A 15,846-nucleotide genomic window follows, 5' to 3' on the forward strand; every position below is an offset into this window, starting at 1 on the left:
AGAGTAATGGGAATAAAATAAAAAATTAACAAATGGGACCTAATTAAACTTAAAAGCTTTTGTACAGCAAAGGAAACCTTAAACAAAATGAAAATACAACCTACAGAATGGGAGAAAATATTTGCAAACAATGCAACCGACAAGAGATTAATTTACGAAATATTCAAACAGCTCATGCAGCTCAACATCAAAAAACCCCAAACAACCCAATCAAAAAATGGGCAGAAGATCTAAATAGACATTTCTCCAAAAAAGACATACAGATTGCCAAGAGGCACATGAAAAAATGCTCAACATCGCTAAATATTAGAGAAATGCAAATCAAAATTATAATGAGGTATCACTTCACTCTGATTAGAATGGCTACAAATAATAAATGCTGGGGAGGGAATGGAGAAAAGGGAACCCTCTTATCTGGTTGGTGGAAATGTAAATTGGTACAGCCACTACAGAGAACAATATGGAGGTTCCTAAAAAAAAAAAATTCTTTTAATCAAATTTGCACTATGGAGGAATTTTTCAAACTATGCTATACCAAAAAAGCTCCCAATTTTATGCTAGGAGATATGGGTTACTGATTGTATATCTACAGATTAACTTTTAATAAGATTTCATCTATGAATTTTTACCATTCTGGTAAAAGGTAATAGCTCTCTTTGGATTTTAACATAATTCAAACCATCACATGCCAGTGTATCATTATTTGATACTATGTAACACTAATGTTAATAGAGTCCAGGAAAGGAAGAACTCTGTTCTGCCACAATGTTGTTAATGTTAGATCAGTCTTTTAACCTATTTCCTCCATTACTCATCTCTTAAATGGGGTTACTGACTTTTGTACCCCACAAATGTTAAGGATAAAACTTAAGGTAAAAGATATGAAAGTTATTTTGAAATGTTTTAAAAGGTCTTATTTTTTAAAAAGGCATTTTACAAGGTATTAGTATAGGGTCCTCTGATAGTAGCTAAGTGCTTTTAGTAATTCTCCCCTTTCTTAGGTTGGTTTTGAAAGTTTTTGAAATAGGTAGTATCACTTAGCTGTGGAATGGTTCCCAGAAGTGGACGGCAAGGGAATCAGCTGAATAGGAAATGTTAAGACCTAACTCAAGAGACATACGATGACTGTTCCAGAAGGTAATTTTTAACTAAATTTGGAGATTCTGGCAGCTGCATAGAAATTGGCTTCTGACCCCTAAGTGTCTCAAGTATACAACTAGAGAGACTTACACAAGAAGCAACTGCTTTCTAAAGGAATAACACCTGCATGAGGAAGACCAGGGTAAAGAGAAACATACCCCATTATGTTCTCTAGAAACCAGGAAGGGTATTTAACTGTCAAAGCTTGCTCCAGAACTCTTTGAATAAGATCCTCTTTTAAACAAGAACAGGAGACACATTTGCTCATTATAAGAAGACAAATTTTATAGTTACAGAAATGAAAGAAAGAAGGTAGGTGTTAGAAAAAGTGGGCTATGAAAGGGGACCAAGAAGTAGAGTGAACAGGTGGTGAAATCTTTAAGTTCTCAGTGCAAAGTACTCAAGGTATCCAAAATATTACTTAGGTCTTCACATCTTAAGCATCTGAAATATAAAGGTCTGTGTTCAAGATAGTGAAATATGTGAATTTTCCTTTCTCTTTGGACTTGACTATGTGACCCAAATATGTACCATTCCTTTAATAATTTTAAATACAGCTGACTGCTGTTTATGCTCATGACCTATCTAGCTGTTGACCAATTTCATAAACTTTATTTTTAGTCATCAAAGTATTTACATAATTGCATAAGGTGAAAAAGATTACAAAAATTGCCTCACTCCTTCCCAGTTTCTTCTCCTTAATAATTTCACACACACACACCACGACCACATTAAACATACTAACGTGAGTGTTGTCCAAATTCATACAAATTTTGATTTCATGAAGGGTGAACTAAAAAGAGACTCTGAGACACCCCACAAAAAATTTATAATTTTTTGTTTCATAAATAAGAAATTAAAACAGACAGAACTCCAAATAAATTAAATACTAACAAAAAGAGACTATTACAAATCATATTTGGAAAGGTTTATTAGAAAATCAGAGCTTAAGAACTGATTTATCCTAAGGATGAGAAGTACAGTCCAATAGATAGGTCTATTCAGTGTTGTATAATTTAAATGTTTCAGGAGTAAACATGTAAGGTTTGAAAGAAAAAGAACTCATAAAATAACTTCATGTAATATGCCATTGTAAAACTGAAGATCTATCTTCATGTCAGGCTATAAAGTACCTCCCCATGCATTATGTCTTAAATTACAGAAAAGAAAATAACCAGTAGCAATTGCATCATGTTTGTGATGTTTTATTCACAGCTTAAATTGATATTGTCATAATAAGTACAATACTAACTAGAAAATATGTTACACAAGAGCTCTAATACAAAGAATTTTAAAATAACTGCCCATTATTACCTATATTGTTGTATAGTTTCTTCTTCTTGAGTGTAAGTGGAAACTATGAATATAAGATATCACTCCATGATTATGTTACATTATATGGCAAAACAAAGATTATCCTAAGTAGGCCTGACCTAATCCTCTGAGCTCTTTAAAAGCAGTTATCCCAAGGTGGTTGCAGAAAAAGAGCTCAGATATTCAAAGCATGAGAACGACTGATTGCATTACTGCTGGCTTGAAGACAGAGAAGGCCATGTGAGAAGGGATGCGGGTGCCCTCTAGAAGCATACTGATTGCCGACTGACAGCCAGCATGGAGACAGAGGTCTCAGTCACACAGTCACAAGGAACTGGATTTTGCCAACAATACAAATAAGCCTGGAAGTAGACTATTCCTCAGATCATTCAGGTGAGAACTCAGCCTGGATAACACCTTAAGTCCAGCCTTGTGGATACCCTGAGCAGAGACTCTAACCATGCTGAGCTCTTGACCTACAGAACTGTGAGCTGATAAACAGGTATTCTTTTTTTCCAGCTTTACAACTACTTTTATTTTTAAAAAAGTTTTTAATGAGGTATAGTTGACACACAATATAAGTTTCAGGTGTACAACACTGATTGACAATTTTTAAAGGTTATATTCCATTTACAGTTATAAAATATTGGCTATATCCCATGTTGTACTATATAGCCTTACAGCTTATTTTATATATAGCAGTTTGTACCTCTTAATCCCCTACCCATATCCTGCCCATCCCCACTTCCCTCTCCCCACTGTTAACCACTAGTGTGTTCTCTATATCTGTGAGTCTGCTTGTTTTTTGTTATATTTACTAGTTTTTATTTTTCAGATTCCACATACAAGTGATATCAAACAGTACTTGTCTTTCTCTGACTTATTTCACTTAGCATGCTTTATCATAAAATCCCTCCATGTTACTGCAAATGGCATTATTTTGTTCTTTTTTATGCCTGAGTAGTATTCCATTGAATATATGTACCACATCTTCTTTACCCACTCATCTGTTAATGGGCAATTAGGTTGCTTCCATATTTTAGCAATTATAAATAATGCTGCTATGAATATTGGGGTGCATGTATCTTTTCAAATTAGTTTTTTTTTTTTTTTTCCAGATAAATACCCAGGAGTGGAACTGCTGGGTCATATGTTAGTCCTACTTTTTGTATTTTTGAAAAACCTCCATACTGTTTTCCATAGTGGCTGCACCAATTTACATTCACACCAAGTGTAAGAGGGTTCCCCTTTTTTCCACATCTTGCCAACATTTTTTATTTGTGGTCTTTTATGATAATAGCGATTTTGACAAATATGAGATGATATTGCATTGAGGTTTTAATTTGAAATTCTCAGATTATTAATGATGTTGACAATCTTTTCAAGTGCTTATGCTCATCTGTATGACTTGTTTGGAAAAGTATCTATTTGGGTCTTCTGCCCATTTGCAAATCAGGTCTCCCCTCCCCCTCTCCCTCCCCTTTTTGATTTTGAGTTTAAGGGCTGTTTTTATATCTTAGATATAAACCTCCATGGGTCATATCATTTGCAAATATTTTCTCCCATTCAGTAGGTTGTTGTTTTATTTTGTTGATGATTTCCTTTGCTTTGCTAAAGCTTTTAAATTTGTTTATTTTTGCTTTTAGTTCCTTTGCTTTAGGAGACAGATCCCCCAAAATATTGCTATGGTTTATGTCAAAGAGTGTTCCCCCTATGCTTTCTTCTAGAAGTTTTGTTTTCTGGTATTGCATTTAGGTCTTTAATCCATTTTATTTTTGCAAATGGTGTTAGAAAATATTCTGATTTCATTCTTTTACATGTAGCTGTCTAGTTTTCCCAGCACCATTTATTGAAAAGACTATCTTTTTTTCATTGTAATAGAGTCATCTCCTTTGTCACAGGTTAATTGACTGTAAACGCATGGGTTTATTTCTTGGTTCTCTATTCTGTTCCACTGATCTACATGTCTTTTGTGTCAATTTTTCCATACTGTTTTGATAACTGTTGCTTTACAGTACAGTCTGAAGTCAGGGAGCACGATTCCTCCAGCTCTGTTCTTCTTTCTGAAGATTGTTTTAGTTATTTAGGATCTTCTGTGTTTCCATACAAATTTTAGAACTATTTTAGTTGTGTGGAAAAAAATGCCCTTGGTATTCTGATATAGATTGCACTGAATCTGTAGATTGCCTTGGGCAGTATGACCATTTTATAACATTAATTCTTCCAATCCTTGAACATGGCATATCTTTCTACCTGTTTAGACTGCCTTCAGTTTCTTTCATCAGTGTCTCATAGTACAGATCTTTTACCTCCTTAGACAGGTTTACTCCTAGGTATTTTATAATTTTTGATGCAATGGCAAATAGAACTGTTTCCTTAATTTCTCTTTCTTATAGTTGTTAGCATATAGAAATGCAACAGATTTCTGTATATTAATTTTGTGTCCTGCAACTTTACAAATTACTGATGAACTCTAGTGGTTTTTTGGTGGCATTTTCAGGAATTTTCACTTATAGTATGTCATCTGAAAACAGTGACAGTTTTCCTTCTTCCTTTCCAATTTGGATTCCATTTATTTTTCTTGTCTGACTGCTGTAGCTAGGACTTCCAAAACTGTGCTGAATAAAAGTGGCAAGACTGAGCATTCTTGTTACTGATCTTAGAGGAAACGCTTTCAGCTTTTCACCACTAAGTATGATAGTATTGGTTTGTTATATATGGCCTTTATTATGTTGAGGTATGTTCCCTCTAGGCCCACTTTCTGGAGACTTTTTAATCATAAATGGATGTTGAATTTTGTCAAAAGCTTTTTCTCCATCTATTGAAATGATCTTATGGTTTTTATTCTTCAATTTGTTAATGTGACATCACATTGACTGATTTGTGGATACTGAAAAATTCTTGCATCCCTGGGATAAATCCCACTTGATCACGGTATGTGATTCTTTTGATGTATTGTTGGATTCAGTTCGCTGATGTTTTGTTGAGGATTTTTATATCAATGTTCATCAGTGATAATGGCCTGTAATTTGTGTGCTGTCTTTGTCTAGTTTTGGTTATCAGGGTGATGCTGGCCACACAGAACAAGTTTGGAAGTGTTCCTTTATTATTTTTTGGAATAGTTAAGAAGGATAAATGTTAATTCTTCTCTAAATATTTGATAGAATTCATCTGTGAAGCCAACTGGTCAGGGACTTTTGTTGGGAGGTTTTAAATTACTAATTCAATTTTATTACTTATAATTGGTCTGTTAATATTTTCTATTTCTTTCCAGTTCAGTCTTGGAAGATTATATATTTCTAGGATTTGCCCCATTTTACTGACATATAGTGTTTGTAGTAGTCTCTTACGATCCTTTATATTTCTGTGGCATCAGCGGTAACTAATTTTTCATTTCTGATTTTATTGATTTGTATCCTTTTTTTCTTGATACATCTGGCTAAAAGTTTATGAACTTTATCTTTTCAAAGAACCAGCTCTTAGCTTCACTGATCTTTTCTGCTGGTTTGTTTGTATGTAGTCTATTTCATTTATTTCTGTTCTGACCTTTAATAATTTCTTTCTTTTGACTAATTTCGAATTTTGTTTGTTCTTTTTCTATTTCCTTTAGGTGTAGTGTTAGGTTGAGATTTTTCTTGTTTTCTGAGGCAGGCTTGTATTGCTATTAACTGCTCTCCTAGAACTGCTTTTGCTGCATCCCATAGATTCTGGATTGTGGTGTTGTTTTGTCTCCAGTGTTTTGTTTTGTTTTCTTTTTAAACCTCTTCTTTGATTTCATCAGTGATCTATTATTTAGTAGCATAATGTTTACCCTCCACGTTTATGTTTTTTGCATTTTCTTTTTCTTGTAGTTGATTTCTAGTCTCATACTGTTGTGGTTGGATAAGAAGCTTGACATGATTTCAATTTTCTTAAATTTATCAATGCTTGTTTTGTGGCCTAGCATGTGCTCTATCCTGGAGAATGTTCCATGTGCACTTGAAAAGAATGTGTATACTGCTGCTTTCTGATGGAATGTTTATATAAGTTCCATCTGGTTTAATATGTCACTTAAGGACTGTGTTTCCTTATTGATTTTTCTGCCTGGATGATCTGTCCATTGATGTAAATGTGGTAATAAATTTTCTACTACTGTTGTGTTACTGTCCCCTGCTGCCTGTATGTCTGTTAACATTCACTTTGTATATTTAGCTTTGCTTATGCTGGGTAAATACACAATTGTTATATCTTCTCCTTGGATTGATCCCTTGACCATTATGTAATGTCCTTCTTTGCCTTTTGTTACAGTCTTTGTTTTAAAGTCTATTTCATCTGATATAAATATTGCTACCCTGGCTTTCTTTTGATTTCCATTTGCATGGAATACCTTTTTCTATCTCCTCACTTTCAGTCTGTGTGTGTCTTTAGATCTGAAGTGAGTCTTCTGTAGGCAGCATATCTATGTCTTGTTTTTGTACCCATCCAGTCACTCTTTTGATTGGAGCATTTAATCTACTTATATTTTAAGTAATTATTGATATGTATGTTCTTACTGCCATTTTGTTAATTGTTTGGGGGTTGTTTTATGTATCTTTTTTTGTTCCTTTGTTCTCTTCTTTTGTGATTTGGTGACTATCTTTAGTGTTATGTTTGGATTCCTTTTTCTTTTTTTGTGTATACCTTTTATAGATTTTTGGTTTGTGGTTACCATGTGATTTATATATAGCAATCCCTGTCTATATATACATGATCATTTTTAAGTTGCTGAGCTCTTCATTTCAAATGCATCTTAACCCACAATTTGTACTCTCCTACCCTCACGATTACTGTTTATGGTATCATATTTTACATATAATTGTCCTGTGTATCCCTTAACTGCTTATTGTAGATATAGACGATTTTACTCCGTCTTTCAACCTTCCTATTAGCTTTGTGTGTGGATGATTTCCTACCTTTATTATGTTTACCTTTATTGATGAGTATTTTCCTTTCATGATTTTTCATACTTCTTGTGTCCTTTTTTGCTTAGAGACGTTCCTTTAACATTTCTCTAAAGCTGGTTTGCTAATGCTGAACTCTTTTAGCTTTTGCTTTTCTATAAACCTTCTGATCTCTCCATTGAATATGAATGAGAGCCTTGCAGGCTAGAATATTCTTGGTCTTTGGTTTTTCCCTTTCATCACTTTAAATATATCAAGCCACTTCCTTTTGGCCTGTGGAGTTTCTGCTAAAAAGTCAGGTGATAGCCTTATGGGAGTTCCTCTTGTATGTAACATGCTACTTTTCCCTTGCTGCTTTTAATATTCCTCTTTATCTTTAATTTTTACCATTTTAATTACAATATGTCTTGGTGTCTTCCTCTTTAAGTTAATCCAGTATGGGGCTCACTGCACTTCCTAGTCTTGGATGTGTTTTCCTTCCCAGGTTAGGGAAGTTTTCAGCTATCATGTCTTCAATCATGTTCTCAGCCCCTCTCTCTCTCCTCCTTCTGGGACTCCTATAATGCAAATATTAGTGAGCTTTGACATTCCCAAAGTCTCTTAAACCGTCCTCATTTCTTTTCATTCCTTTTTCTCTTCAGCATCACTGATTTCCACTAGCTGTCTTCTAGCTCACTGATCCATTCCTCTGTATCATTTAGTCTACTGTTGATTCCTTCTAATGAAATTTCATTTCAGTTACTGTATTCTTCATCTCTGTTCTTTATATTTTCTAACTCTGTTAAAAACTTCTAATTTCTCACTCTGTGCATCCATTCTTTTCCCAAGTTCTTTGATCATCTTTAGGATCACACCACTGAACTCTTTCTTGGTTAGACTGTTAGACTATCTCCACTTTACTTAGTTCTTCTTCTGGAGTTTTATCTTAATCCTTTGTTTGGAACATGTTCCCCTGTCACCTCATTTTGCCCAACTACCTGTTTTTATTTTCATGTATCCAGTAGGTTGGTTATGTTTCCCAGTCTTGAAGAAGTGACCTTTTGTGTTCCAGCACTGCACTCTCCTCTCATCAACAGTTATATGCTCTAGGGGTTCCTCCTAGGAGGGCTGTATGGTTCTTTCTGTTTTGGCAGGCTGACTATGTAGGTAGGCTTGGATGGCCCCTGGTCTATTTGGTTGCCTGGTCCTGCCCTGTGCAGGGGCTGCTGACCATTGGTTGGTTGAACCAGGTCATGAGGTGGTTGACTGCAGAACCCTGTGAGGCCTTGGGGCTAGTGCTGGGTTACTGCTGGGTGGAGTCAGGGTCCAGGAGATCTCAGGTCCAGAGATTTGCCATAATACCTCAGGCAAACAGGTATTATTTTAAGTCAATAAATTTGTGGTAATTTGTTACAGAAGGAAACTAATAGCTGAGTACAAATTTTGAAAAGGCTGCCCTTAGACATTCCAATTTGTTGTTTTCAACATTTATATGAACAATGGTATTTGAATTTTTGTAGTCATAGGTCATTGTTAAAAATTTAGAAATATAACTCAAACCATTCTCAGTCCTGCAGTTTCAGGGACTGAAACCAGCTTTGGCTTCTAAAACGTACAGTGCCTTCTGGGGCATCAGCCTTAATCCATTTTTCATGTTTGCTTGCTTGATTCAGGAGCCCTGAAACACAAAATTGCATTAAGTTATATCTTGATTCACAAGAGCAATATTTCACTACATAGATCCTAACAGTACACATCTAAAACTGAAGAACACTTTCAAACAACAAAAATCCTAGTAAAGATATCCTGAGTTGGAAAAAGAGTTGCAAATAGGTTACCTGGGCTCATTTTCTCCTTTCTTTTCCTAAGAACAACTCTGAAAGGGAAACTACTCTGTTTTTTGTTTGTATTTTTTAGGTATGCAGGTTTAAAAAAGAGCTTTATTTAAGTACAACTGACAAAATAATAAATGTATTTAAAATATGTAATGTAATAAGTTTTTACATATGTAAAAGTCTGTAAAACCATCTCCTCAAGATAATGAACATATCCATCACTCCTAAGTTTCCTTGTACCTCTTTGTAATCTTTCCTTCCTGCCCCACCCTGCCCATCACCTCTACACACCCCCTGCCCCAATGCCTCAACAATTACTAATATACTTTGTGTCACTATGAATTAGCTGCATTTTCTAAGGTGTTAATAAATGGAGTCATATGAAATGTACAACTTGTAGTCTTTTAAAAAATATCTAGGTTCTTTCCACATAATTATTTTGGGGTTCATTCATAGGTGGTTTCCTCACACTCACACTGACCCATACTTTGCTGAACAGTCATGGACACCCTGTGTACCTCTGTTCACTGTGGAACTTTCTCTCAACCCTAGCAGCCCTGGTCTCCTCTGCTTGGTGAGTCTTTGGGGCTCTGCCTGTGTTACCTCTACCTGCCCTGGAAACACTCTCAAGGTAATAGGCTATGGCAGTTACTGAGCTCACCTGGTTTGTTTCATCTCTAGTCTTCTAGTTCTGTTTTTTCTTTCAATCAAGGTAATTAAGGTGTTACACCTCTCTGGAGCTCCACTGCAATTCTGAACTTAAGAAAATCAGTCAAATCTGAACTGAGGAACGTTGTGAATACACTGTCTCAATTCATCATAAACATTTTCTTTTTTGAATCCAAGCATACAAATCAGGAAACAATCCTCTTCTCTAGTGCAGTTTGCTCCTTTGTTAGTACCATATAATGTTTATATAATGTTACCAGCTGCAGAAAAGGTGCTTTGTACCATTCAATCTTTGTGTCATGTGCTTTTTTGATACAAATTCTCCTCTGAGTGCTTGCTTCTCCCCTTTAATCTGAGCCATAATATTGCCTATCTATATCTTCACTGGATCTTTCCCAAAAGACAGCTGAGTATTCAATGACTTCCTTTGGAATTTTTTTCCTTCCACTTCTCTTGCTATATTTTCAGTATCATCACAACCCCATTCCTCATTAAACTGCTTAAAATCTCTTTCATTCCCACTAGTAAGTCCCTGTGTTAAAAGCTTCTCTTTTTCCTCTCATCTTTATCATTAAGGGGTTCAACTTTGTCAGTTTTAATCTGTTCATCTTTTTGTGACTGTACTGCATTTAGCAGGTCAGGATTTCAAGGTATCTACACCCAATAGTTCTTCTATAGTACAGAAGTTCTTTTTCTAGCAATACAAATAAATGCAGAGGAGAGAATTGGTAATCCTGAATACTGGCTTTTTTAATTTTTTTTTTTTTTTTTTTTTTTTTACACATTTTAGCATCAATAGTAAAGCATCAACAATACTAAGGGCTTCTCAAATATCTAAGATCTTTTACCTCCCCAATCATGAGTTTCTTGCTTATGGAAAGAGAAGCCAAATCTACCCATTTCCTTCTGCAGCAGTAGAGACCATGCACAGTGCTATTGCTACCAACAAAATGAACACACAAGTGATTTTAGCTTAGGGACAATACTCACAAGTAAGATGGTTTATAAAATTTCATTTAAGTTGCTGGAAAATAGCTTTATCTTGCCAATAAGTAATTTACTGAAAGCTGTGTACTTTGGGTTGAATCTGTGGAGACTAATTCTAATTTCCTACAAAAATCTTGCAACACAGATCGGAACCTGGGGTTGCAGAAACCTTGTTCCTTATTTAATTAACCCTTCACCAATGAAAATCAGACAATCTTTTTTTGACCAAGAAATGGAAAATGTCTACCATATCCCCATGTGGCTTGCCTTCCTTTAAGTGAGAGAAAAGTTTCTTCACAGGACATGTTTTTAAACTCTAGCATTTGCTCTCAAAATCTGCCATGTCCAAATACCTAGTTGAGAAGCATTACTCATTTAAGCCAAAATGCACCTGATCTAATCAGCACTAGCCATGGACAAAGATAGGGTTCTAAGGAGTAACTGGCAGAATTTCTGTCCCTTGCTTAAAAATAGGCTTAAGCATCTTGGCTAAGGTGAGCTTCTCCCTGCCTCCCGCCCCACCACTCCCCACTCCAAACCTTATAACAAACTTTATTTATTTACATTTGGTTCAGAGGAATAATTCTGGTGTTGTCTTATTAGGAACAGATTAAATTTCAGTGCATCACAGTTGGAGGATTCCCTCTTTTACATTATAAACACTACTGACCACCCACTATGGGAAACACAATGCTAAGTATCTTAGGGTGGTTCAAAACATGTAAGAAGACAGCTAATACCCTCAAAAAGTTTACCAGCTGGCTAGGTAAACAAATTATAAACTTAAGAAAAAGCATGAAAATAATTACTCTGAGATCTTATTTTTTAATGGACGTTTTTCACAAATGAAAGCTCTAACACCACACACAAAACCACAACCAAATGTTTTACTGTTGTCAACCTTCTTTAACAACTGTTCCTCCCTTGACAAAAGTGCAACCCAGGACATCTTAACAACAAATTGTTACAAGCAAATATGTTTGAGCTAGTTTTAATGCTGCCCATCATTATAGTTTCTATCAATTATCTGGAATAAAGACAAAGTCAATAGTACACTAGGTTTTGAGCAAGGATACAATTAATCAGTTTTGCCCAAGAAATATTCTTCTATGTCTAAATCTCATCCTCTGTGTTTTCCATCTCAGTTATTGTAGTTTTCATTTCTAGAAATTCAATTTTGGTCTTTTTTATATCTTCCATGTCTTAAGTTTACTCAAACATGTGGAATTCAGTTATAATAACTTTTATTTTTCCTTCGCTGCTAATTCTAACATCTGTGTCTTTTCTGGATAGGTTTCAATTGATATTCTCTTCATTATGGGTTATGTTTTCTTGCCTCTTTGCATGTCTGAGAATCTCTGATTGGATGCCAGACATTGTGAATTTTATTTTGTTGGGTACCAGGTATTTTTGTATTTCTATAAATCTCAAACTTTGTTCAGGGATGCAGTTAAGTTATTTGGAAACAATTTTAACCTTTCCTCTCTTGCTTTTATGATGTTAGGCAGTTCTGGAGGAATGTACAGTCTAGGGCTGTTTCCAACTACTAAGTGCTCTCTACCCAATGCTCCATGAGTTATGATATTTTCCAGTCAGGCAGGTGGCATAGGCATTATTTCTGGACTTGTGTGAGCACTAGGTTCTATTCCTTCTGCTACTTTATAAATTCTAGCTGTCTTGGTCTCTGTGGACGGAGATCTCCTTATGGCTTCCTCAATTCAAGGAGTCTGCTGGGCTCTACATTATTTCCTTCTCCATATACTACAGCCTGAAGACTCTCTGGAGGGAGTAAGCAGAGACTCATTTTGTTTGTTTCCCAGCTCTTTGCAGTCACTTTCATTGCCTGATGTACAGTATCTTAGAAACTGTTTTTTCATGTATTTTGTCTATTTAAAAAGTTTTTTTGTTGTTGGTTTAGGTAGCAGGGTGAATCAGTCCTTTTTACTCCACTTCTAGTCTAGAAGCCTTCACTATTTCTTTCTTTCTCCCTCTTCCCATCTTTTTTCCTCTCCCTACACCATGTTCTCTCTTTTTAATTTCTTGTTGTGAATACTTAAAGACTCAAAAGAAGTTGCAAAAGTAGTACCAAGGGGCCCTGTGCACCTATTACCCAGTTTCCCCATTGTTGACATCTTATAATAATCATCATGCATTGTCAAAAATAGGTAATTGTTTGGCAAAGTACAATTAAACTACAGACCTTACTCAGATTTCACCATTTTTTTACATGTACTCACTTTTTTATGCATTTCTGTGTACACTTTTACGAGATTTTATCACATGAATAGGTTCACAAAACCATCATAATCAAGATACAAAATTGTTTTATCCCCACAAAAGAAAGTTCTATGTGATATCTCTTTATAGTCTTATCTTCCCTCTCCTTTCTTAACTTTTTGCAACAACTTACCTGTTCTCCACTTCCATAATAATGTCATTTCCAGAACGTTAGATAAATGTAATCATACAGTATGCAATATTTTGAGACTGGCTATTTTCACTCAGCATAACACCCTTAGGTTCTATCCAAGTTATGTGTATTAACAGATTGTTCTTTTTCACTATTGAATAGTACTCCATTGTATGGACACACCACAGTTTGTGTGACCATTTACCAGTAGGAGTATATTTTAGTCATTTCCAGTTTTTGGCTATTACAAATAAAGCTGTAAATACCTATGTACAGGTTTTTATGTGAACAAGTTCATTTCTCCAAGATAACTGCTCAGGAATGTGATTGTTGGGTCACATGGCAGTTCCACGTTTAGTTTTTTTAACAAAATGCCAGACTGAATTCAGGAGTGGCTATATTATTTTACATGCCCAATAGCAATGCAGGAGAGATTCAATCTCTCCACATCCTTGCCAGCATTTATATTATCAGTATTTCTTATTTTAGCCATTCTAATAGGTATCTAGTAGCATCTCATTCTGGTTCTAATTTGTTCCTCACCAATGGCTAGTGATGTTGAACATTTTTGTGTGTTTTTACTTGCCATCTTATATCTTCGATGGATGTACTGCTTCTTAAATTTTACATGATTACACTTTTAGGTGCACAAATCTTTTTTTCTTCATTACTGGGAAGAGTTTCCTCAGGGTAAGATTTGGCTGTGGTTCGGTATTTCTTGAATGACCAAAATAAACACAAAACCAAAAACAATTAGAAATGAATTCACATCCTCTAACACTAGGGCTGCACTTTGACCTCTAGTCCAGGGGTCAGCAAACTATGGCCCACAGGCCAAATCTGGCCTGAGGTCTGTTTTTATGGCCTAAAAACTAAGAATGACTTCTACATTTTTAAAGGGTTATAAAAAACATAAACAAAAGAGAATACACAACAGAAACCGTATGTAGCCTGCAAAGTCTAACATTTACAATCTGTCCTTAACAGATTTGCAGATGAATAGAAACAAAACCTGATCTTTTTATTGTAAACCTTAACAAACAAAGTTGATGTCCATCTATTACACTCCCAGGATCTTACACTTTTAACAAAATGTAGAAACAAAAATAAAAGCACAAACGATCTGAAGGTAGTTCCTATACTAACTCCCTGTCAAAGTATTTTTAAGCAGACAGCCATAAACCTGTAGCATTCTTTATTCTGTTACCAAATTTCTTACATGTCATCCTGAAGCACATCATAACTGATAAATCCATATGCTATAAACTTGGAGAAACCCAAAACTTAAGTGTTTTCTAAAAAAAAAAAAAAAGTTATTTCTATGACTCATATCAAAAGACTAGATTCTTTCCCCCTGTTTGGAGAGAAAATACTGTTTCTAGCTCTTAAAAGTGGCATCCTATGGGCTTGGTCCCATTTCGACCTCTTTTCCAACCAATGAACCTTTTTTCCATTATAAATCACAATACAATTAAATCTATAAGTCTCTGGCCTACAAACAAGCTGAGAACTCTCTTCTGACTTGGTAGTTTATTCTGATACCAAATGAACTTATTTTTATTATGCTTTACATTTCCAGTTTTTCTAAAATAAAGTAAACCCAGTAATACCACCTTCCCTACCATGCACACAATGACAAACGACAATCATTTGGCTGACAACATACTTTATCTCTAATACTTTCTAATCATCTAAACTGGGGCCCTTTTAAGACAAAAGGACTTTGTACCACATGCATTTTTGGTCTTAAAAATGGCTTAATATACAATGGTGAGGTTTCATATCTCAGTTGATGAACCCAGCCCAAAAATTAATAGAGAAGTCAACTTATTCCTAGAAATATCTTACCTAAGCTATTCACCATCTATGCAATTTGCCATATATGGATAGAGCACAAAACTTAGAATCAAGGCTCTCATAAGGATTAGAGAACGCATCCCAAACAATACACACTGTGCACAACTCTTTAGTAGGTACCTGTTTTAGCTTAAGAGAGTTCCAGGCTTTCTTTTGACCTCAGAATAGCACACATTTGTAAATCACTTTAAGACTTATACAACATACAGTTATTTATCAGTGATGGCAACAACAAGGGAAACCATGGAGCAGGAAATCAAATTACAGGGCTGACATATCAAACCCTGTGGGAAGCCTGAGCCCTAGAAACTTAAGTTTATTGGCATGGTTTCTTGCAGAAATCACACTGCAGATACCATCCAGACCTCTTAGCAGTGAAGGTATTTCTATTTCTATGCCTCATAGGCTCTGTAAGGAAGGCCCAGAAGAGCTGAGCTCAGCTGCCTATAATAACAACTCACATATAAAGCTGCTCATTACTTCCAAAATTGGGTTTCAGATTGGAAATCTCCAAAGAAAAAACAATCTGCTTTGATTTTCTAGGCCTCAAATTATTCCATCCACTTGATAAATAAGGTCTGTAGCCTTTTGGGCACCAGTTTTGGAATCAAAATGAAACAAAAGTTTCTCTAAATCCAATAATTTATTCATACAGCTCACTCCACAGGAGACTGCTGTCTTTATCTGAAGTCCTTCTGTACTATTACCCTAATGGATTTAATCCGGGACCCAACCT

The 15,846-nt window shown here is 35.3% G+C and overlaps 1 protein-coding gene across 3 annotated transcripts in view; it reads right to left on the minus strand.

The window, feature by feature from the left end:
- Positions 1-2,087: 2,087 nt before the first annotated feature.
- FAM185A (family with sequence similarity 185 member A) overlaps positions 2,088-15,846 on the minus strand; it is a 56,391-nt gene continuing 42,632 nt past the window's right edge. Inside the window, exons 8-9 of one of the 3 annotated variants that reach the window (XR_009053096.1) lie at positions 9,849-9,940; positions 8,908-9,030 (exon numbers count right to left, since the gene is read on the minus strand). Coding sequence is in view for 2 of the 3 variants with exons in the window: in XM_057730671.1 (XP_057586654.1) it covers positions 8,918-9,030 (113 nt within the window). In the remaining variant the exon portion in view is untranslated. Of the gene's footprint in view, positions 9,031-9,069; positions 9,941-15,846 lie in introns of those variants that run through there. The other 2 variants (XM_057730671.1, XM_057730672.1) reach the window with 2 other exon arrangements.

Source organism: Hippopotamus amphibius, chromosome 4 (assembly GCF_030028045.1).
Source record: "Hippopotamus amphibius kiboko isolate mHipAmp2 chromosome 4, mHipAmp2.hap2, whole genome shotgun sequence".
Classification (NCBI taxonomy): Eukaryota; Metazoa; Chordata; class Mammalia; order Artiodactyla; family Hippopotamidae; genus Hippopotamus; species Hippopotamus amphibius.